We start from the raw sequence: 22,808 nt of genomic DNA, 5'->3' as shown, positions 1-22,808 counted from the left end.
GAGCATAATAATAATCAAAATCATTTGCTCACGGAATGATTTCTATCATGCTTCAGAGGGATACAGCATAGAAATGAAATCCAACAACATCCAACCACATATACGAAGCCTATAGTCTGCCAACCTGTGCATCAATCAAACCCAATTACACTACCTGCACCACAACTTCAAACTGATTTTAGTAGGCCTAAATTGTAGCCTAATTTCTGTCACCAAATTGTCACGTGCATTTGTCAGGGGGCAACTATTTATGCCCTAGGTCAGGGATCGGCAACTTGCGGCTCTCTAGACGCATGTGGCTCTTTAGCGCCGTCCTAGTGGCTCCCTGGAGCTTTTCCAAAAAGGTTGGAAAATTGAAAAAGATGGGGGAGAGAAATATTTTTTTCGTTTTAATATGGTTTCTGTAGGGGGACAAATATGACAAAAACATTCTTAACATTTCCAATACTGTAAAAACGTGTAGAATAAATATTACTTTTCAACATTTCTGTGAACGAAGAATTACGTCATAGTCTGCGACACGCGTTTCTAACAGCAGGGGGGATGATAGGCAAGTGGCCATTGTAAACAAACCGGCGGCTGTGATGGGCCATGCATCCCAAAGGGAAAAAGAGAAAAATAGCTGAGGAAAACAACGGATTAAACATTTCTTGGACCGAATCATTTGCATTCATTGTCAATGCGGAAGTACTACCCTAATGTTTGCTCTGAGAAATTGTCAAATAACAAAAAGAGCAATGTGGAACGACATTTTCAGGGAAGGCGTTCTACATTTGCAGCCAAGTAAGCAGTTGGCAATGAGAGAAAACGTGCGATTGTATTACTTCTGTAGAATTTAGAGGAGGAGGAGAGGAGCGCAAAAATATTTTTAAGAAGTGGATTGCATCTCCAAACTCCACGACTGCTGCAAGTTTCGCTGCAACCCGAGAGATAATAAAACGTTTTACCACGTTCACAGATGGTGACGACATGGAGTCATTCATCAACATATCAGAACACCTATTTACAGACTTCATAAACAAAACCTGGATAATAAAAAAAAAGACACGCCTCTCTCCGCCAAGACAGTGAAGGAAAGAACGATACAAATGGCTGGCAACATCACCGATCAAAAAATCAAGTGTCACGTTGGGGCATGGCGGGTTGAGGAGGTGCGGGATGTTGGAAAGGCGGAACCAAAAAATGCAGGGCTGACTGGGGTAGGTTCGAGTAAGGTGATTTAATAACACAGGCAGGGTTGAAGGAATCGAAAAATACAAAGTGCAAACCAAAACGTTGAACTGAAGCTGACTGGGGGCGACAAGGAACGGGGGGCGACAATGAACGGGAGGCAGCACGGGAAGGAGGGCAACGCGAGGCAAGACGGCGAGGGGAAGACGTACAAGGAGCGTGAGACGAGGCAGCGGGGGGACGACGAACAATGACCCGACAAAGGGACGCGGCAAAACACTGGGGCTTAAGTACTAACCGAACTAATTAAGACGCAAGACACCTGGGGACAACAATGGGCGGGGAAACTTACTGGAGGGAACACGCGGGCGACAGGTGAGGTTAATTAGTGATGACAGACGAGGGGAACACAGAGGACCTATAACTGAAACTACACAACCCAAAAACCCACAACGAAAAACAGATCATGACATCAAGGACATAATTCAGCGCCACCATACTCAATTGTCTGTGACGTGTGATGTGATCGATATTGAACAGACAGCGCGTTCATGCAGGCTGATGTTTTATTTTTATAAATGCAGGCTGTGTTTTATTGCACTCTATTGCCCACATAAGGGGCACGTTATGCACGTTCCATTTTGTTGTCTTTTCGAAACCTCATGAATAAAAACTTCAAAAATCTGCTTTATTTAAATCTTGATTTTTTTTTTTTTACATTTTTTTTTTACATGAATACAAGTTATGGCTTGACACACAAGCAGGCACGTGAAGTCTGATATGATGCCGACACGTATATTATCATTTGTCGCAAGCATATAATATGATGGCCTTCTTGGTAATTTGCCTTGATGAGTTCTACTGTATAATAATGCTTTTTTTTTACCATGCTCATGGCTCTTTTTTTCTCACAAACAGTGAATACTTGCAATCATGAGGGCCTTATTTGTAGAAACAAAAAATGTAACTTTGGATCTGAACATTAAAAAAGTCAATCAACTCATTGTGGATCACAATTCAAGATGAAAAAGTTAGTTTGCTACCTGGAGCTGGATGACCTGCAATAGGTCTTTTTTCGCAGCTTGGAAAATGGCATTGACTTTATTGTGGTGGTCATTTGCTGGTCCTGCCTCAGGGTAATGGTAAACTGCTGAAGGACTCTGCTGCATCGTCACAGTCTTCTTTAAAATAGACTAAAAAAAAAAAAAAAAAGACTGGGTGAATTTTAAAAAAATGACATTCAAGTTTCGCATACTGGTGTGATTTTTGTGTTTTTTTTTTTTTTTTATAATACTCATTCTCACATTCCAAAACGTGTCTTGAGTTTCCGTATTTCTCAGAGTACAAGTCAACCTCGCTTAGTCAAGAGATTGGTCATATGTATAGTTGTACCACACAATGAAATTCTTATTCTGTTCCACTTCCATGAGCAGCAGACTACATTCCATAATCGAGCAATAAATAACCAGTAGAGACAATTGTTTTTCCATGCAGTAGGAGGCAGATTAGTCTGTGAGGGATTTTTTGCGAATCCGGATGGCTTGTGGGTAGAAGCTGTTTGCCAGTCTGGCAGTCCTGGCCCTCAGGCTCCTCTAGCATCTGCCTGATGACAGCATTCAAACAGATCGGTTTGTGGTTGTGTCTTGTCCTCGATGATGTTGCGCGTTCCCCAGTGTGGTAAATGTCCTGATGAGGGTAAGGCTGCTCAGCAGATGTGCTGTGATTACTTGATCACACGCTGGAAAGCCGTACCAGACTGTGATGGAGATGAAGAGGTCACTTTGGATTGTGTATCTGTCGAAGTTGTCAAGAGTCTTTGCTGACATGCCAAATTTCTTCAGTCCCCGCAGCATGTAAAGTCTATGTTGGGAGCGAGACAAGATTGCAAAGCAATCTAAGCATATGCATAGAATGTTGTCACAATATTAAAATGATTTGAAGTTTCAATCCTTTATTTTTTTGACACATTTTTTAAAAATTCATAATTCTGATACGCCAAATAGATCCTCCCTTTTAAATCCCGGACGTCCTCTCCTTCCTGCTCGTCATTTGCGCAAACATCCTTGTGACTCTTCCATGGGTAGTCATCTTCGGACTGCGTCCAATTTTTTTTATTCAAGTGGCGACTGTGGCAGAGTGTGGCCTTTGCAGTGTTTCTCTCCCCACCTGCTGACATCCATGCGTGCCAGTGCTCTCGCATTTTTGTCTTGAACAGAAAAGTCAAGCTGTCTTTTCCTTTTCATAATGTGTCAAAGTCCGTAGAAAAAAAAAATGAGGCATGCAACCTCATTGTCAACAACAAAGAGGCATTTAGGCTGCGCTTGATGCAAGCGTGAAAGTATGTTCTTCTGGGCAAATTCTCGAAAACGGAAGCATACTAATTTGAATTAATAATAGTAATTCAAATTAGTATGCTATATATAAGCTGTGTATAATCATTTTAATTCTTGTACATGACATATTAGTTATTTCGCATTCAAATTAATGTTATTCAAACACAGATATGTGGAGAAAATGGGTCTGGTTTTGAGTTATGCGGTTACAAGTCGACCCCCTAATATTGAAAATGAGTGAAATAAACTTGACTTGTACTTGGAGAACAATGGTCATTAAAAACTGAAATTTGACCAGATATGAATTTTTTGGCAATAAACATCCCATATTAAATGTCCTGCAATTTGCATGCATTCCATGGCAAACCACAGGGGTGCCCAAAACCAGTCCTGGAGAGACCCAATCCAGCCTATGTTCAATGTTTGCTTCCAACAACACATCTGATTGAAATGATCAGCTCATCAGCAAACACCCTGAGTACAATTTTCATCATTTGAATCAGGTCGATTAAAAAAGGGCAACATCAAAAAGAGCCTGGATAGGCACTCTCGAGAACCGAAACAGGGCATCCGTGGTCTCCTTGGTCTCTGCCCATTCAGTTGGATAGGCTCCAGCTCACATTAGACAGAAATAGGGACACATTGTAATGAAAATCAGGTCTACTAACTATATTATGCCACCACCAAGCCCCAGGCACCAAAGCCCTCTTTAACTCCTGGGGGGGTCTGAGTATATCTAGGGGCCTAGCTTTGGCCCTGGAATGATGACGGAAGGCAGCTCTGAACTCTAAGAATTCATGTGAACAGCACGACCTGATGATGTCTAATAACTTTTAAACATTTGAGGGGATAGCTGAGGTGACAACTACAAGCGTCGTCCAGTACCAATACCGGAGAACCATGCATCTCTAATTGTTTTTATTGCATTATGTTGCCAAACACCGTTTTCAATAAGTTTATTTTTTTATTTTTTATTTTTTTTTTAACTTGAGCAATGTATTTTAGACACAGCAGTGTAATGAATATTGCACATGTCACCATGGTAATAAACAAGCCACAAGTTGTAAAAAAAAGAAAACAAAATCTCACTCACTTTCACCGCATGTTCTTCTACTTGCATATACGCAGACAGCCATTCAATCTTAAAAGAAGCACATTTCTTTTTTACTTTGGCTTGGTGAGTGGATGTGTCACTGCTCGTTCGCCAGGAAAAGGGGTTAGCATTTGCATCTCTTAACTCTGCACTGTTGTTAGCTAGCTAACCTGCATGGGGTGTATATGCAGGGAACGTTTTGGTCAATGCGTTTGATTGGATGAATAGTGTAAGTGAAACTTATCGTATTATTGACTGGACAATTACTTGCCACTCGCTGAGTCACAATGCAAAATGGTACAGAAAACTATATTATTGGTCTAATTATTCCAATAAGATGTCTAACGTTAGACATTAGACGTTTATATTGCATTTTTGTCTTATGTGCAGCATAGATTTTCTTGTGTGCTGAGAATGCGCGAGCAGTGCGCAATTGCGCATTACTTTCAATCCCACAAAACGTTCAGTGGCATCGGCCCTATCCATACATATGTATGTCTGTAAAGGATTTTCTTTTTGTGAGAAAAAAAACGTTAACAGCTATTCAATGCTGCAGATTTCACAGACAGTAATATACTGATATGTTATGCTTTGCTTGAAATAAAACACTTCACTGCACCAAAATTAAAGCTTTGCTGCAACATTTATTTCTTGGGTCGAAGCCTTTTGTCAACTACAAGTCCCACAATGCAAGACCTTTTCATTATGGGAGTCAAGGTAAGACACTCAATGAAGTGATTGAACGGCTTGCAAATGTCATAGGTTGTCCACTAGCATGCCCTGGTGGTTTGGGGGTCCCAACACAAAACATTCTATTGCACATTGTTCGTGAGTTAATGCAAAAATTGTGGGAAATGCAAGCTACAATATTGGATTTTCAATATGTCCAAAATTGACAATATTTCCAATTTTGAATGGCAATAAATGAGCCCGACATGAGCTGAACTTGACATCTGCAGGGTGTACCTCTCGATATCCTGTTTGTAAGCATTTAGAAGAGATGGCAGGATGGCATAATGAAAGTCGACATGTTTTGACAATCTATGCAATATTTTAGCCTCCTAGTATGTTTTTTTTTGTATGCTTTTCCTTTGATATCACACCAAAAACATATAAAAGCCCAAGTTGGGTCAAAATTTCCCACAGGGGTTAAAAATGGTTATACCCACCATTTTTACACTTGTTGCCAATAAAGCATGTAACATGCAATTTTGTACCACCTAGTTGAGATCTTGGTCAATTAGGTCCTTTGTCAGAAAGTGCCAAACATAAATAGGAAAGAATAGATACCTTTACTGGACAAGAAGGCACAGCCTCCTCAGTAGCTACTTTGGCCCGTTCAGAAACTCTGTTGAGATCCATTAACATTTCACCTGCATGACAGACACATGTACAGTGTTGGTACAGGCATCTTGTATCAGAAAATCAATTCCTCACACTTCTCCAGCATATATGACTGCTTTTTTTCAGTGTTCTAATACTTTTAGAAGTAAGTGTTTAAGGTTATTACAAAACAGCTAAAGTATGGTGCCTATTCATTGACTGTTTCTTATGATCAAAGGACATTTTTTTTTCCAGACACACTTACAAGTCTTTTTGCTCTGAAGCTTGAAGAAAACTTTTCTATGCTGCAATCATTTCAAATGGATGACTGATACTTTGAATCTTACAGTTATAGCATATACAAATGACCTTTTTCAGTCTTTAAATGAAATTGTACTGGAGGTCGAATAAAAACTCTCAAATAAAGCAGATCCAATTTCCAAAACTGTATCTTAAGCAGTTAAAAGTGGAACTGATGTTATTACTATAGAAAAGAATGAATGACGTATAGTATTACCTGTAACAGCAATTGGGGTGGACAGCGAGCGTGCTTTCTTGTATTTTGAACTTGGATTTTCAGAAACGTTCGTCTTGTCTGTTTCAACACATTAAAAACCAACATAGGGTGATAAATTATCCAAACGTTTATGAAATTGCACATTAAGTTCACTGACCTGGGTCAACTTTTTCAGACGCTAACTCATCAGATTGGGAAGGTAGCCTGCGAAGACCTCTATGTGGATGAATCTCTGCTAAGACATGAGCCACTGACACCATGGAAATGGCTTGACTATCCTGAAATATGTACAATCCAGTCACAACAGCCGTCTGTATATGTTGACACTTACAGTCTGTAAGGAAAAGAAAACTCTGTAATAACAGGTACACAGGAGTGTGCAGGAGGGACCGGAGCTCAAAGATGAAAGGGGGGCAATGTGGAACCTTTTATTTAACAATATATTTATAACGTGCACCAAATGCTAATTTGTGGCTATTCAATATTAAGTGGTAGGTCACTCAAGTAAGCAGTTGGGTTAAAGTACCGTGTTGAAGAGTTCTGTTGTGAGGCCAAGATAGTTGTGCAAGGCGAGGAAGGTTACTCTCTGGAGACGCACCATGATGATCTACACGTCAGAGGAACAGGTGTAACATCTGTTGCTTATGTCTGTCAAATTTTGTATTGCTTGTAAATCAAAATCACTGGACAATTTAAATTTGTATTTGTTACACTACCGTTTACCTGGATAACACGGACCAGAGTTTCGGGATATTTGTCAAAGACTGATTGAAATGCTGCTACTGGAAGACGTACGACAGTAGAAGAGACAGCAGCCCTCGCAGACACTGTCTTGTATGGAGCTGGGTAGCCCTTAAATTACAATGAAGCAAAAATAGGGATTCTCATTTACTAGAATTTAAGAGGATTCAAAATGTACCAAAATAGATAACAGATGAATTAACAGATGAAAGGAAATTGGTCAGCTTCCTGTCAGCTTCCGTACTACTGCATGTTGGAGGCACACTGTGTCATGACGTTGCCAAACAGCTCGTTCTGGAAAGTCAAGTTTGCACGGTAGGACGCACAAAAACAAACAATGGAGGTCAAAAGAAGTCTCGACAAGATCTCTTTTCACCTGTGAAGCCCTTTGAGTCTTTGGTGATTCATGGCTAAACAAATCAAACTTGATTTGATTTGAGGAAATTCAACCGCCCCATCCTCATTGAAAACAAAGATTTACGTTGCTACAGTGTGGTGGAGAATGTTGTAGACAGAAGAGCCAAGGTACCATCCGGCCCAAACGAGGATAGTGGATAACACGTGATGCATGGACATAAAAAACAATGTAGTCTTTTCGCATTTTGCACACTCGTTTGGCTCACGAAACAACACGGCTGCGAAAGTTACTGCAATGTTTCACTACGTTGCTAAAAAAGGGGCTTTGACCGTCACAGATCATTTTGACTAATAATGCTTCCAATATGCTTGATACTGAATTGAATGTTGGACCCAAAAATAGGAATCGAATCATGGGACAGTCAAAGATTCCCACCGGTAGTGTTCAGTCACCCAAACATATCCGCAAAGTTTATAATCAGAGTCAGATTTCTCCAGAACAGCAATAATTGTTTCTCTCAAATAGCAAAAACACAATTTAACCCAGGGGTCATTCATAATTATCCAAAAGCCTTAGAAACTTTATTTGGGTGCAAACCTACAAACAAATCTTTTGATTCTTTCAGAACAAAAGTGCGTTCTTTCTCTGTTTGGCTTTTGGCCGGGAAATGCAAGATAGATGTTTTTTAAATCCCTTTTTAAAGATGTTTTTTAGTAAATTCAACCTCAGCAATACATTGTTTTACTTGTAATGTATGTGACAGATGAAATTTAGACAAATGTTAATGAAACCATCATCTACAGTTACAGGGCAGGCAAATAGGTAAATATTCTTCAATGGTGGTACAAGTATAACATCAATATGGTAAACGGTAAATGGACTTTCACTTATGTAGCGCTTTTCTACCTTAGGTACTCAAAGCGCTTTACACTAACAAGTCATTTACCTACTGATGACGCAGCATCAGGAGCAACTGGGGGTTCAGTGTCTTGCTCAAGGACACTTAGACATGGTCTTGATGGTCAAGGGATCGAACCCACAGCCTTTCGGCTGGGAGACAATCACTCTACCACCCAGCCATGCCGCCCCGATACTGACTGTGGCAGTGTGACTTCCACATATTTGAGTTTGTGGCATTTTTTTGTGTTGTATTTAATTTATAGTGTTTTTAGCTGCATGTTAAAGCTACCGGGGACCACATTGTAGCCACAGTTTCTGTCAGAGGGCCAGTATGACAGTGAAGTCAAATTCATTTTAAGTGTGTTTGTCACACACTTAGCTAGTTTTGAAATCAGAGGTTGGCAAATACGCTTTAAAATGGAAAATGGGAATAAAAAATTTTTTAGTTTTTTTTCCCCCCCCACAAAATTTGAAGCCAAGTTGCAAGTTTGGAATTTTAGCCAGAAACTTAGAAACCAACACTTCGCGGGTCATATAAAATGATGTGGCGGCCCGAATCTGGCCCCCGGGCCTTGAGTTTGACACCCGTGTTTTAGACGCCGCATCTGCCGTTAAATATCTGCATCTGCATCTTATCTTCTACATATTCTATCTGCATCTGCGTAATATCTTCTGCCCATGTATATATCCTTTGTCATTATTTAACCATCTTCAAACTGTCCAAGTAAAGAGTCTCTCAATGAACCCAACCTGTATTCTTATCAACAACACCACCCGGTATACACATAAACGATCCAGCCACCCATCACCTCCCCAACAATACAAAATGTCCAATACGTATAACGTATATTGTTAAAATTTGAAAACCCACAACCTTCTAGATGCCGGGCAGAAATGTTAAGCATGTTTCTGGAGCTTGCCACTCAACCAGTACATGGTCATTTGCAAAGATTGAATCAAGGCAACAGGACTGTTCTTGTTTGTTGAAGACATTTCACCTGGAATCAAAATGCTTCTCCAATTTTAAACTTTTATTTGTGGAGTAGGCCTATTTATTGGGCATGCATCAGTATCAGCCCTCTAACTCATCACGTACATTCAACTAGTTGTTCCATCCATCAATCCATCAATATCTTCTGCTTATCTGGGGTCAGGTCACAGGGGCAGAAGCCTCAGCAAGGAAGCCAGGACAACAGCTACTGCGACAGCTCTTCCGAAGGGATCCCCAGGCATTCCTAGGCGATCCAAGAGACATAGTCTCTCCAACGTGTCCAGGGTCATCCCCGGTGCCTCTTCCCTGTGGGACATGCCCTGATCACCACATCAGGAAGGCATCCTAACCAGATGCCCGAACCACCTCAACTGGCTTCTCTCAACGTGGAGGACAGCAGCTTGACACTGAGCCCCTCCTGGATGGCCGAGCGTCCCACCCTATCTTTAACTTTTTCAGTGTCAAGCAGTATCTGAAAAGGCAACCCCAAGAGCGTCATCTGATTTGGAGCATTTTGACGCATCTTTCATGGCCGACGGAATATATTATTGTATGACTATGTAGACATTGGTGGTACCATATGTCACGTTCTGCCTGGGTTTTTTTCTGTTATAGGTTTAGTTCATGGAGTTTTTGGTTCATTTGCCTTTCAGTTCGTGTTCATTTCCCCCGCGTCTGCCTATCCTCCTCCCTGTCTCGTTAGTTTGATATCATCCACCTGTTGCCCGCGTGCTCCTGCCCTTGCATGTTAGCCGATCCGGTTCCACTATCACGTGTTCCCATCCAGCTGTTGTGCATTACCCCTAATTAGTCTTAGTGTATTTAAACCCCCTGTTTTGTCATTGCATATCCTACCATGCTGATATTGTTTCCTCGCTACCCTTGGCATGCCTCGTATTTTCCAGTTTTTCAACCGTATTTTTCCTGATTGATGCCCTCTGTGAGTTTACTTTTTGTTCCCAATTTTGCTTCTTCGCTGCCTGGATTTTTGTTCCCTGATTACACATGCCTTATTTGTCATTAAACCTACATTTTTTTAGCATCTTCCTTCCTGCGTTCATCGCAACTCTGGGTCCGCCCACAGCTCGTGATCCATAGGAGAGGGCAGGAACATGGATAGAACGGTAAATCAAGAGTTTTGTCTTTAAGCTCAACTCTTTCTTTACAATGACAGACAGGTGCAGAGTCTGCATTACAGTAGACACTTCACCGATCCACTTGTTAATCTACCACTCCATCCTATCCTCACTCGTGAACAAGACCCCAAGATATTTGAACTCTTTCACAGTTGTTCCAGATATTGAAAAAGGAAAAATAAGTCAAACTGCTCAAACTGGTTGAAAATGAGCAAAAATTGCTCACGGACAGCTGATATTCTTGCACTTTTTTTAATGGGTTGACAACACACCAGCTGCAGATGCGGAATTGTTGGGAATAGCATTCGCTCACAATTTATTTATGCACACACAAATACACGTGTTTATGTAAATATGCACCCCTGTCTCCTCCGATTGATGCCTCTGTGGGTATATCCCCTGGAGGTAGCCAACAACTGGGTGTAGTTGTTCATACCAGGCAACAAAAACAACCCATTAAAAAACAAAAACAGTCTAATAGCCTTGATTCAAATTTTGCGACGCGGCGTTCAGTTCATTATACAAGTCTGCTTAACACCAGTACTAAGTAATATGCAACACGATTATGATTGCATTTATATAAAATAGCAGCTAAAGTTAAGAAATAGAAAACTGAGACTTACAGTAATGATATCTAAGATACTTAGCAAACTGTGGACGCTGTCTCCTTGTAAAACCTGCTTCACCACAGCATCTGTACCATCCTGTAGCAAAAACACACAAATCACATTATCAGATACACTGATTTGCAAAAATGGTGCTGAGTCAAGCAAAGACAATCGACTCTCCTGTGGTCTTACACTCTCACGAATGCACAGCTCTAGGCGGCCATCTTGAACAACATATATACTGTCATCTGTATCACCTGGGCGGAAAAGAGCCTCTCCCTGTTGCAGTTGGATCAGGACCATGTGACGACATAGCTCGAGGAAGAGTGGCTTGTCAAAGTGTCCAAGCACCCTATAGAAAATGAGCTTCCGCTGTTATTGCAGTGAATACAGTGAACCCTCGTAGATACGTTCCGGCACCAGCCGCGATAGCTGAAAATCCGCAAAGTAGCGCCCCCACTTTTCACGTAAAAAAAACAAACAAACAAAAAAAACATGAAAAACACAGAAACGTTTTTTAATTTTTTTTTAAAAGTCTTCATGTAATACATATTATTTAAGACAAATATTACTGCAGTAACCATACTTACTTAAATCTTATACACTTTACAGTCGTGAACTTGTTGGGGAAAGAGAGGGAGAGAGAGCGAGAGAGAGAGAGACTGCATAGGCTGCGCTGGAGCACCTCATCCACAAAGCAGCACAGATCAAAGAGAGGTTTGGAAAAGGACTCATATGGCTCAACAACGTGGCTTTTATTTTGCTTACAACTTTACAACTGAACGTGGCAACTCCAGTACAATAAACCGAATCGTATTTCTATTAATGCTCACGCTGTCATCGCCCGCCAATACAATGTAAACAATCCCCCCGCTCAACATCGTAGGACCCCGCTTAGCTTTCCCATAACATGGCCACTTTAACCAGAGCACACAAAGGACCTCCCCCTGCTTACACAGGCACGGCAACGAGGAATTTACAACAGAACTGTTCCCCCATCCTTTGAAGTCTTGCGCAGCTGCGGTCATATTAGCAGCGGCCCCGATGTTGAATTAAAGTCTAATCTGGACGTGATTTAAGATTATTACAATAGAGACTTTACACTTGAAATATCATTTTATTATAAAGTAAATCTAGGTAAGAAATTTCCAACTGTCTGCGTATTACTGCTCTCTCTCTGCCTCGACAACATGTGGGCTGCAAACGTGCCTGTGGGCTGGGAGTTTGGGCGGGAGTACATTAAAACTCCACAGGCACGTGCTGTATAGCTCAGGAAGTGGCACTGTTGTTGTCAACACACAGGCAGGAGGCAGAGATGTTCAAGAAGCAAAGACGACGTTCACCAGACCGTTGGAAACCTCTTCCCTCTTTTATAATAAAATGGTATTTCAAGTGTAATCTCTCCATTGTAGTCATCTTCGATCATCTACAGATTAGGCTTTAATTCAATGTCCGGGCCGCTACTAATATGACCACGGCTGCGCGAGACTTCAAAGGAAAGGGGTTCACTATGTTCTTCTTCCGGCAGTTGGCAATCCAGATTGCTAAAGCAGCTTCCATACGGACGCTTGTTTTATCACGAGCCGTGACAACTGGCTTCGCTGAATTGCCAAAGGTGATGGCAGCTGTCTTCTAATGTTCGCCTCATCCTTAATGTAGCAAACGGTGGATTCATTCACTCCCAATTTTTTTTTTGGTAAATTCAACCTCTTGCACACCATCACGTGTAATGTATGTGACAGATTAAATTTAGACAAGTTTACACAAATGTTAATGAAACCGTCATCTATTTATTTATAATCATACTTCTATTGCACTAGCGATTACACTTAGAACTATAACAACTACCTCAAATGCACACAACTGGGACAACCACAGTCAGAGTTGTCCTGCTTTGTCTCGGACTGTTGGATTGTCTTGTCATATGCTGCTACTTATGTCATGTCTTGGGGTACTCTTGCCATACCTGGTTTTTGTATTTAGTTTTTAGTTTTAGTGATTAGTTTAGCAACACTAGGCAAAGTAGATCCAACATACTGCACATTACATTACTATAGATAAGAATCTAGTTTTTAGGATTGTCTCGTCTTGCGTACTTGCACTTTGTTATTGTACATGTAAAACGCAGAGGATAGTGAGAAACACAATTTTGATTGCTTTGTATGTTAAGCATATGTGAAGAAATTGACAATAAACTTGAGTTTGATCTATAATTGTAGGGCAGGCAGTTATAGATGAGAACCAACATCTACCGTTTCAGAGTCGCACATACCTTCAAGTTTTAATTGAATGTTTTACAACTTCTCAATGTGATCGAAATACACGTCAGTTTTTCGTAGTGCGTCATGTTGATGGAAGCTGTCATTTGATCGTTCATGTCATTGGTACTTACTGGAGGAGGTTGAACATAAATTTTGTCTTCAACATACCCCAGAAGAACAAGTCACTTGTAATCATGTGCTTTAAAATAGAATAAATGCCTAATGACATCCTGAGGTATGTTTGGAAACTGTTGCTGTTGCCTTTGGATGTTTCTTCACAGCATTCACAAATTTTTTGTCAGACACACATCAGTCACTGAAAGCAAAAGTGGGTCGCACACAATTATGCAACAGTTCTGGTAGATCAATCACATGAAATCTCATTTAATTAGAATGTGCTAAAAGCTTTTACTTATGTTTTTACTGTATTGTGCTTTTTAATTAAAAGAAAGCGGATTACGCAGTCTTACCACATCAGTTTATGTATACATTTTCCTTGTAATATTTTGTTTAATAACGCTATTAAATTGTTGTTTTAATTTGGACAGTATAGTATGACTCCGCTATAGAAATAAAGTTAAAAATCAAAATTCATATATTACCTACCTGACATTTTTAAGCATGTATAGCACCTCCGATGGTAGGTGAGAGTTCTGCACATCAAATTCTGTCAAGTCTGCTTCCAGCAAATTTGGTGGGGGCTCCTTGTGCTGTAAGGAAATTGGTTCTCGCCGTATACGAAGGATCCTTAAACATGTAATGTGCATAGATAAGACAGCCATGAATGCACACAACCACATACACACACAAAAGTATACAAGATCAGACAAATCCACACACATACACACGCAAACACAGCACAAAAATGTCAACTACTGTTTGCTCCTGTTGATGCAATCAAAAACAACTTATTCTGAACAGTTTGAATTTAAATGCCATCATACCAATGTTTACGGTGGCCCTGTAGTGCAAATCACACAAACAAAAAACTACGCAAACAAAAAAGGTAATTACAAAAAAAACACCTTACAGGAGAGAAGCACAAAAGAAAAAAAAGGCAAACAAGAAATAAGAAGCAAACAAAAAAAGATGCAAACAAGAAAAAGCACATACAAGAAAAAAGGAGCAAATAGAAAAAAGGACACACATAAGAAAAATAAAGCAAATAGGAAAAAAGACACGCAAGAAAAAAAGAAGCAAACAAGAAAAAGGACACACGCAAGAAAAAGAAGCAAATGACACGCACTATACTAAGGTACCTTCTTGTTTGCTTCTTTTTTCACGTTTGCTTCTTTTTTCCTGTGTGCTTCTTTTTTGGAAGGCATTTTTGTTGTTTGTTTGCAATGACCTTTTTTTGTTTGCGCGCCTTCTTAAACGATCAAAAACAAAAACGATGTAGTCACCTGTATCGACGCTTCATTCATATACTTTTAATGCAGCCTATTAATTTCCTAATGAAACAAAGCCCCATTTGCAAGTTCCCCATTGGTGTCTAACGAATTCTGATCCTGAACATTTGAGGAAACTGAATGAAAATTGATTTCATTCAGCCAGCTTCTGCTTAGGCAATTTGCTGGCTAAGGTCAGATCATGGAAAAAATTGAGAAAATGCTAAGCTGCACCAATAAAACAAGCACATTAGCTGGCTTGCATTCTCCTAGTGAAGAAGTGGAAATACAATCACCAAAGTGAGGAGAAGATGTCTGCTTGTTGAGGTTTGTCAGATCTTTCACATGCCACTTTGGCTCCGTATTGGCTGTTGTTATAGAATTAAATTGTAAAATTTCCAATTTGACATTTTTTTTTAATCCTTGTTACTGATAGTGCTTGAAATAACCAACTGTATGTACAGTCTGTGGATTAGATCACTTTGAGTAAGAAAAAAAAAGAATTCTTCAAGAATCAAAATCAAAGTAAAATATAACTCACTTGTGAGCTATGGACAGTACTTTGGTCCTTTTCCGCACCCGCTGTCGGGAAGCAGCAATGGAGGAGGTGGTGGGAGAAGACATTGTCTGCACCTTGAAGGGGGAAAGGTGCAGTTTGTTTGATATCTGGGAAAAACAATTATTCTACTTGGAACAGTTTAAATTGGGCAATATATGTGAAAAATTGAGAGAAAAAAATATATAAAATTTGGGAATTTTCTTTCAATTTTGAAAACAAATTGTGAGAAAAAAGTTAAAAGTTGGAAAGATTTAAATCTGTCGAAAAGTAAACAAATGTGATATGGAATGTTGAATGTCAGGAAGTGAATGGGAAAGTTGTGCTTATAAAATGTAGAATATTTAGAAAAGAATGAAAAATGAAAAAAATAATAATTTGGAGGGCGTGGGATTGTGTTGAAGTTGGAAAGATTAGATAGTCCTTGGACGATTATAGTGTCGTTTAATGACCTACTAAAGGGATGGGAGTCAAACCTCTAAAAAAAAAAAAAAACCTGGACAATTTTAACTCTATCAGCTTTTTTAACAGTGGAAATGTGCACTATATTGTACAAATCATTAAATGACTGCTCGGACGTGCCAATCGAAGATGCTCATGTTACGTTATTTTCTGTCTTGACCAATAAAAAGTGCTGCACTTGTGGCAATCACGTCACACAATAAAAATAATAATATAAATGATTTTAAAAAATAAAAAAAACTTGCAGCATAGCAGCCTCAAAGACAAAATTTTATTGCGCTCCAGACTTCCTCCTATAATACTAGTTACACCCTGGGTACACTGTCATAAGCATTCTCCAGATCTACAAAGACACAAAAGGGTAGACAGTAGCAATAATCCTCAAAAAACAAATTAACGCTAAACCCTTTTAAAGGTGCAAATTAACAGATGACTCAATTTGTTTAATTAAATCATGTTCTTGAACAATAACGCAAAATATCGTCAACTAAAATATAAATCTTTTATTCCAATAAATGGTCTGTATCTGTTCTGATTTACGAACTTACATTTTGTGTGAAATTTTATTTTCAATTTGATTTACACTGAAGCGACACTTGAGTGATGTGCTGGACAACTACTGGCCAGACTTCAGTGGCCCTTTAAATAATCCCACTCCACCTACCCTCCCAAAATAATGCAAAAAAAACAAAAACAAAACAAAAAAACCCCACAAATATTGCAAAAGAACGCTGATGAGGAATCAATGCAGTTTGGATGAACAATAATCACAAATGTGCAACATTTGCAGGTGTGAAAAATAAATATGATTTTTAGAATTTTTTCACCTCCACTCCCAATGGAGGTCACGGAACTAAAAAATGCAAGCCTTTTTTGCCCAGTGTCTGAGACCCATTTGAGGAATACAGACGCAATTAAAGAACTAAAACAGTGTAATAAGAAAAATAATATTGGTGAAAAACAATACTTTAAAATTATAACACATAACTTTAACAAAGTAAACATTTTACATAAAACACGCATAACATAAAACTGTGACATTATGGATGACTGAATACAAGTGATCAATTTAGTAAGTAGAGTGTGTCCAGAAATAGGCCTTAATACTTACCTTCCTCATTATCTTTCGGCCATAGAACATAACCTTGTCTCTTTTTCGAAAGCGATAATGTGGTATTCCTGCCTCCTCCTCTGAAACAGACGAGCAGGTTTGTTAAGACCGTAATTTTTTTGTTTGTTTTTCTAAAGTCTGTTGGTTCTTATATATGTTCTCCACACATGTACAGCATGATGAAACAAAAAGTTGACATCATCATCATCGCCAACATTGAATAAAAGGATTTGATTTTGTTTTTCATGAATATTCTCAGATTCAAAAAGGAATAAAACTCACATCAGTCACTTTAAAGACCTGATACAGTTTAATTTCACAAATTCAAAAACCTCCAACGTGTCACAATAACATGGATGTGACTTGAACAAAAATTATGTATGGCACACCAAATAAAACCAAACAAACTAACAAAGCTCAAAGGAAGGATGGCAAGAAACAACTGTTACGTATGTAACAGCGGTTCTATGAGCCTCAAAGCACTGAATAAGCCTTCACGCAAGCGCAAGACAAGAATGCATACCATCAAAAACGTCATGTATATGACACCGGGGACACATATAAGGCAGCGTCACTTTGACAAAGACCCGACAAGTAATTAAAGTACACAGGAAACCAAATAAACTCAAAGCTGAAAAGACAAACAAGGAACACGTGGGCATGAAACTGTCATGTCGGGACATGGCGAGTGGAATGCGAGTATGCGGGAGGATGAACCAAGAGTGCAAGGAAGCCAGAGGGGATGTGCTCGAAATGAGGTTTTAATCAACAAAAGGCGGCAGGAACAAAAACAGACAAAAACTGGGCATAGTATCAAAGCAACGAGAACTTAAACAAACTACATTTACGGGGAAGGGCTATTGTGAGGCTGGAGAACAATACGGAACGAAGGCGAGGGATGACCATTACAATAATCCGACAACAGACAGTGACAAGACTACAACTTAAATACACAAGACTCTAATTACGAAACAACGCGAAACAGCTGGGAGAGAACACGAGGCAGGGGAAGCTGATTGGGTGACATGCAAGGGCAGGGACACACAGGCGACAGGTGGACAAAATCAAACTAATGGACAGGGAGGCGAGGCAGGCACGGGGGGGGGGGGGGGGGGGTATTCAAACTGAATGGCTAAAGTACCCAAAATCTCTACAACTAAACCCATAGCAGAACGAAACCCTGGCAGAACGTGAAAGAAGCAAAAGGGGCACAGAGCTGATTGGCGGACACCAGGAAAGTAGGTTGACTGATGAGACACTGGGCGTGGGATGGGGTGGGGGATCTGAAGTTATTTTGACACCACTGGATTGGTTAATCTTTGAACTCTTCAAGGTAACATTGCTTCTTTTTCTTCAATTTTCCTCAAAAGGGTCTACAGATGATGGATGGATGGGATGATTCAAACAAAATATTCGGCAAGGTATACTGACTTGACAGTCTGTATCTTCTGTAGAGAAGGAACACAACACCTCCCACAAGGGAAACAGCAGTCACAGCTGCAATGAGAATAGCCGTCCACTAGAAAAAAAACAAATACACATTCAATTGAGACTCCTCTTTAATAAAGCAATCACAACTTGTGTGTACCGTAATCATCATTCAAGAAGAATGCACCGAAATATGTATTGGATACACTGGGAATAGAATTGTCTCAAAGTTCAAAAGCAAAAGCAAAACTTCATTTAATTACAGTTATACAACGCTGTGTATGTTTACCATGTTAATCTCTGTCTGTTCCTCAATAATCTGCTGCATGCTGGCCTGGAGCCCCCTTCCAAAAGAACCCGGGCTCTGAAACAAAAGGTACATTATTTCATTTTAAAAGAAGCAAAAGTTTCAAAGCCCAAAATTGAAATAGCTTCCCTCCAACTTTGGGTGGAGGTAGCAATAGCTCAGTGTACCCACCTTTAACAAACACCATGTTTAAACATAAGGGATGTCCTTATTTGCAATGGGCACCAGGATACCCTAAGCCGCAGTTTGATGATCAACTTTGTGGTTGTATCATCAACAATGCGGCCGCATGGTTTGAACACTCGGGTGAGGAGAAGGGCAGAGCAGTCAATTGATTGCCACCTGGTCGTGTGTTGGCACTGAAGGTGGGTGAGGATGCTGGTCAGACCTGGCAGACCCAAACATATTGTGAGGGTCTGCTAGGAACATCTAGATGAGTTCCGTGTAAGAAGGAGCTTCAACTCTCGTCTCCGGCAGAATTTCTTCCACGTCATGGGGGATGTAGAGGACATTGAGTCAGAGTGGACCATCTTCCATGCCTACATTGTCGAGGCGGCTGATCGAAGTTGTGGCCGTAATGTGGTGGCAGTAATCCTCGAACCTGCTGCTGGACACCCAGTGGTAAGGGCCTTTTTGGCCAGTAGGACTCCAGAGGCAGCTGACAGGTACTGGGTGGCCAAGTAGGGTGCGGCTTGAGTGTGCGAGGAGTTCGGTGAGGCCATGGAAAATGCTAATGCATAGCTTTGAGAATAATTTGGTCCACTATCTGGCGTCTTATCACTATTATGCCTGTGTACAAAGGAGATAGAACACTGCTGACCTCAACTTGGAAATTGTGAAACAATGGGGAGAAGAAGAAAAACAAAAGATTGAAAATTTCAGATACAGCTTCCTCTGAGGTTGAAGAGTCTGGGGTTCCAAGGTGGCCTCTCACATTTCAGGGATTGAAGTCACCGAGGTAGTCAAAAACCTTCTTCCTAAAGGCTCTGGAAGTTCTAAGCCTGTCCTGGCTGACACGCCTACAGCATCGTGTGGTTCTTCTGGATTGGCAGACCAGGATGGCGGTCCCCCCTTTTAAGAAGGGGGACTGGAGCGGTGTTCCAAATACAATCACACTCCTCAGCCTTAAAAGTCCAAATCTGTCAAAACCTTGTCAAAAGTTCTTGTCACTCCTGTGCAGTGTTCCTTCTAAGCTGCGCACATGCGCAATTGCGCACTGCTCACACACTCAGCGCAATAGAATATCTATGCTGCACATAAAATATGCAATATAAACGTATTAAATAATATCTCAAATTAGACCTCATGTTATCTGATTAATTAGACCAATAATATTGTTTTCTGTACTATTTTGTGACTCAGCGATTGACTGACAAGTGTCCAGCCAATAATACATTAACACTTACACTATGCAGCCAATCATTCGACAGTGTTCACATTCGTTTCCTGCATACACTCCATGCAGTTTAGCTACGTAACAACAGTGCGAAGTTACAGTAAGAGACGCAAATGCTAACCTTTTTTTGTGAAACCAACGAGCAGCGACACATCCACTCACCAAGCGAAAGTAAAAAATAAATGCGCTTCTTTTAAGATAGAATGACTGTCAGAGTATATATAGATTTTTTTTTCTTTTTCACAACTTGTGGCTTGTGTATTGCCATAGAGACAAGTGCAATTATATTATACTGTCATGTCTAAAACACTTATTGCTCAATATTAATATATATATATATATATATATATATATATATATATATATATATATATATATATATATATATATATATATATATATATATAAATTATAATAATAATAATAGAAAACTTGTTGAAAATGAACAAAATACAGTGTCCCTGGCTTAAGTTATTTTCATGCTGCGATGTGGAATACTGAGTTTTTTTGTCCCCTCTTTACGGTATTTTCCTGACTTTGCGAGAAAAACAACTGTCATGACCCGAGGGGGTTGCCTGTATTTGTGTTGTTTTGCTGGTATGTACAATTTTGATGTTTTTACCTGGGGTTCTAAACGCATTAGCTATTTGACATAGATTTGGATTGCCTGCCATACGGTGAATTCCTCTTAGCAGCCCAATCGCGGAATGGATTTATCTCGTAACACGGGGCCCCACTGTAGTCGTGATCTGTTTGGAAACATGTCAATCATAGATGCTTCGTTCGCCCTCATGGGTGCTGGAAGACCCTTTTCATCTCAGCTATCCCCTCATAAATGAATGGATAAGTATCCAGAAGCACATTACCAGTCCACACATATGATTAATCGTTGTTGAACATTATCAGGTCGTGCTGTTCACGTGAATTATTGGAGTACCGAGCTGCCTTGTGTCATCATAGCACGAGCCACAAATGAGCCCACTTTGCCTGTGGCTCAGTCCAGGGCCGCAGCTAAGCCCCTGGATATACTGTACTCAGAGTCCCCCTCCTTCCTTGCTTATTAATGACAAATTGTGAGTTATGTGATTATAGGTCACGTTAAGAGCAACATCAGATTTGCACACATCGACTTACTGTGTGCATGTCTGAAGTTACTCACCTTGGTCCAAAGCCTGCTCAGGGAGTTTATGTGAATGCTCAGACGCATTGAAAATTAGAGAGAACATTGCTCCCAGTGCCGCAGTGGGCACTGTGCAGCAGGATCCTCCTCTCATTGTGTATCATGCATAAGTTCTCCTTGGCTGCAGCAGCCACATTACTTTCTGCTTAACAGACAACCACGGGCAAGCACTACTATCGTGGAACGTTTTGCGTGATGTCACTCAAAGTAGGACTCACAAGCAGGAGTGTGGCCAACAAATCTAAGTTTCCCCCATCCTAACAAACCAAGTCGATTAATTGGGAAGAGTTTGGCTTTCGAAAAACGGCAGGCGACCGTTGCGTGTATGCTACAAGTTAGCAGTGAACAAGTAAGCGAAAACGAAAGAAAGAGCGAGAGAAAAAGAGTGCGCAAGTGAGATAAGAAGCAAGTGTCAACACAGGCGGATTCATGTCACTGAGGGGGTCCTGTTTGGTGGTCTCATATTTGCATCTGTCTTTTGCAGATCAGGCCAATAATACATTCATACATTAACCATTTTTTGTAATATAGATTTGAGCAAAGGCACGGAAGGCATAAACTGTGTATTTAAAGTACATATACAATCACAGAAAAAAGAAATCAATATTGCTCTGACAGACCTACCAGATATACACAGCAAGCCTCATCTTCATTGTTATTTTCCATGACTGAAGTTTATACAATGGCACAAGGCAACACCTGTGTGTAATAAAGGAAAATTTTAATAATATGAAGACTATGTTTGGCTCCTGTAACTACCCACTTCATAAGTTCACCCATTTTACACTCCTGTAAGTAACCAGACGCTCGTCAAACACTATCGCCCCCTAGTGGACTTTTCTATGAGCTGCGAAGGTGGTCAAAGGGCAGATTGAATTTACTGATTTACACTCATTTTGTTCATAAAGTCTTCTTCCTAGCCAGTCCTTCTGCGTTTAAGTGATGTATAAAACTAAAAATATTGTTTTATTAGAAGAATAGAATAGAAACACATTATCATTCAAGTTTCGTGCCATTTGTCTGCACAATCTGAGGACGGGGGGCAATGTAGCGCAGCAGGAGCGCAGTTAAAATCGATTCCATGGATTTATATTTCAAATGGACTTGAAATCAGCTCAATCAAAAAATATATTCAATTCCATTGACAAATAGAAGTATCACACACATGCTTGCGAGCGCGCGCGCACACACACGCACCATCACCCCTAAAAAACACAAACTCTAAACCATATGCAAAGTTAAAATTCAATTTAATTATTTGTTGCACGGAAGCAGAACGTTACAGAAGCCAGAAATAATGGAATTGCTTCCCCAAAAGTTCATTTTTCGCACTCAACAGACCTCTGGGATGCGCTACAACTCTGAACCTAAACGTTTTTAAAATAAGTGAAAAGTTGAAACAACATGGGGCAAAATGTTAATATGATTCCTGAGAAAAGCATAAGGTATTTTTCTCACGTACCCGTTTCTTGTACAGTGAACTCATGTACATAACAAGGTCAAGAGTGATTCCTAATAATTGTCATATCCTGCCTTTCCTATCAAACTA

At 40.1% G+C, this 22,808-nt stretch overlaps 1 protein-coding gene across 4 annotated transcripts in view; it reads right to left on the bottom strand.

Annotated features, from left to right (window-relative positions):
• The window catches only part of pnpla7b (patatin-like phospholipase domain containing 7b), a 60,947-nt gene extending 38,181 nt beyond the window's left edge, over positions 1–22,766 (bottom strand). For 3 of the 4 annotated variants that reach the window (XM_088416251.1, XM_088416270.1, XM_088416259.1), the window contains exons 1-16: positions 22,722–22,766; positions 21,884–21,958; positions 18,666–18,740; positions 18,380–18,467; positions 16,949–17,028; positions 15,361–15,452; positions 14,038–14,178; positions 11,363–11,522; positions 11,186–11,266; positions 7,160–7,288; positions 6,963–7,043; positions 6,594–6,714; positions 6,437–6,514; positions 5,887–5,969; positions 4,597–4,644; positions 2,214–2,363 (exon numbers count right to left, since the gene is read on the bottom strand). In XM_088416251.1, the coding sequence (XP_088272377.1) occupies positions 2,214–2,363; positions 4,597–4,644; positions 5,887–5,969; positions 6,437–6,514; positions 6,594–6,714; positions 6,963–7,043; positions 7,160–7,288; positions 11,186–11,266; positions 11,363–11,522; positions 14,038–14,178; positions 15,361–15,452; positions 16,949–17,028; positions 18,380–18,467; positions 18,666–18,740; positions 21,884–21,925 (1,449 nt within the window). In that variant the 5' untranslated portion in view covers positions 21,926–21,958; positions 22,722–22,766. The remainder of the gene's footprint in view (positions 1–2,213; positions 2,364–4,596; positions 4,645–5,886; positions 5,970–6,436; positions 6,515–6,593; positions 6,715–6,962; positions 7,044–7,159; positions 7,289–11,185; positions 11,267–11,362; positions 11,523–14,037; positions 14,179–15,360; positions 15,453–16,948; positions 17,029–18,379; positions 18,468–18,665; positions 18,741–21,883; positions 21,959–22,721) is intronic. The other variant, XM_088416278.1, reaches the window with a different exon arrangement.
• Between the last annotated feature and the right edge of the window lie 42 nt (positions 22,767–22,808).

Source organism: Hippichthys cyanospilos, chromosome 1, assembly GCF_059441005.1.
Source record: "Hippichthys cyanospilos isolate Australia breed blue-spotted pipefish chromosome 1, RoL_Hcya_1.0, whole genome shotgun sequence".
Classification (NCBI taxonomy): Eukaryota; Metazoa; Chordata; class Actinopteri; order Syngnathiformes; family Syngnathidae; genus Hippichthys; species Hippichthys cyanospilos.
Note: the sequence above shows the minus strand (reverse complement) of the source record. Positions and strands in the feature narration are given on the sequence as shown.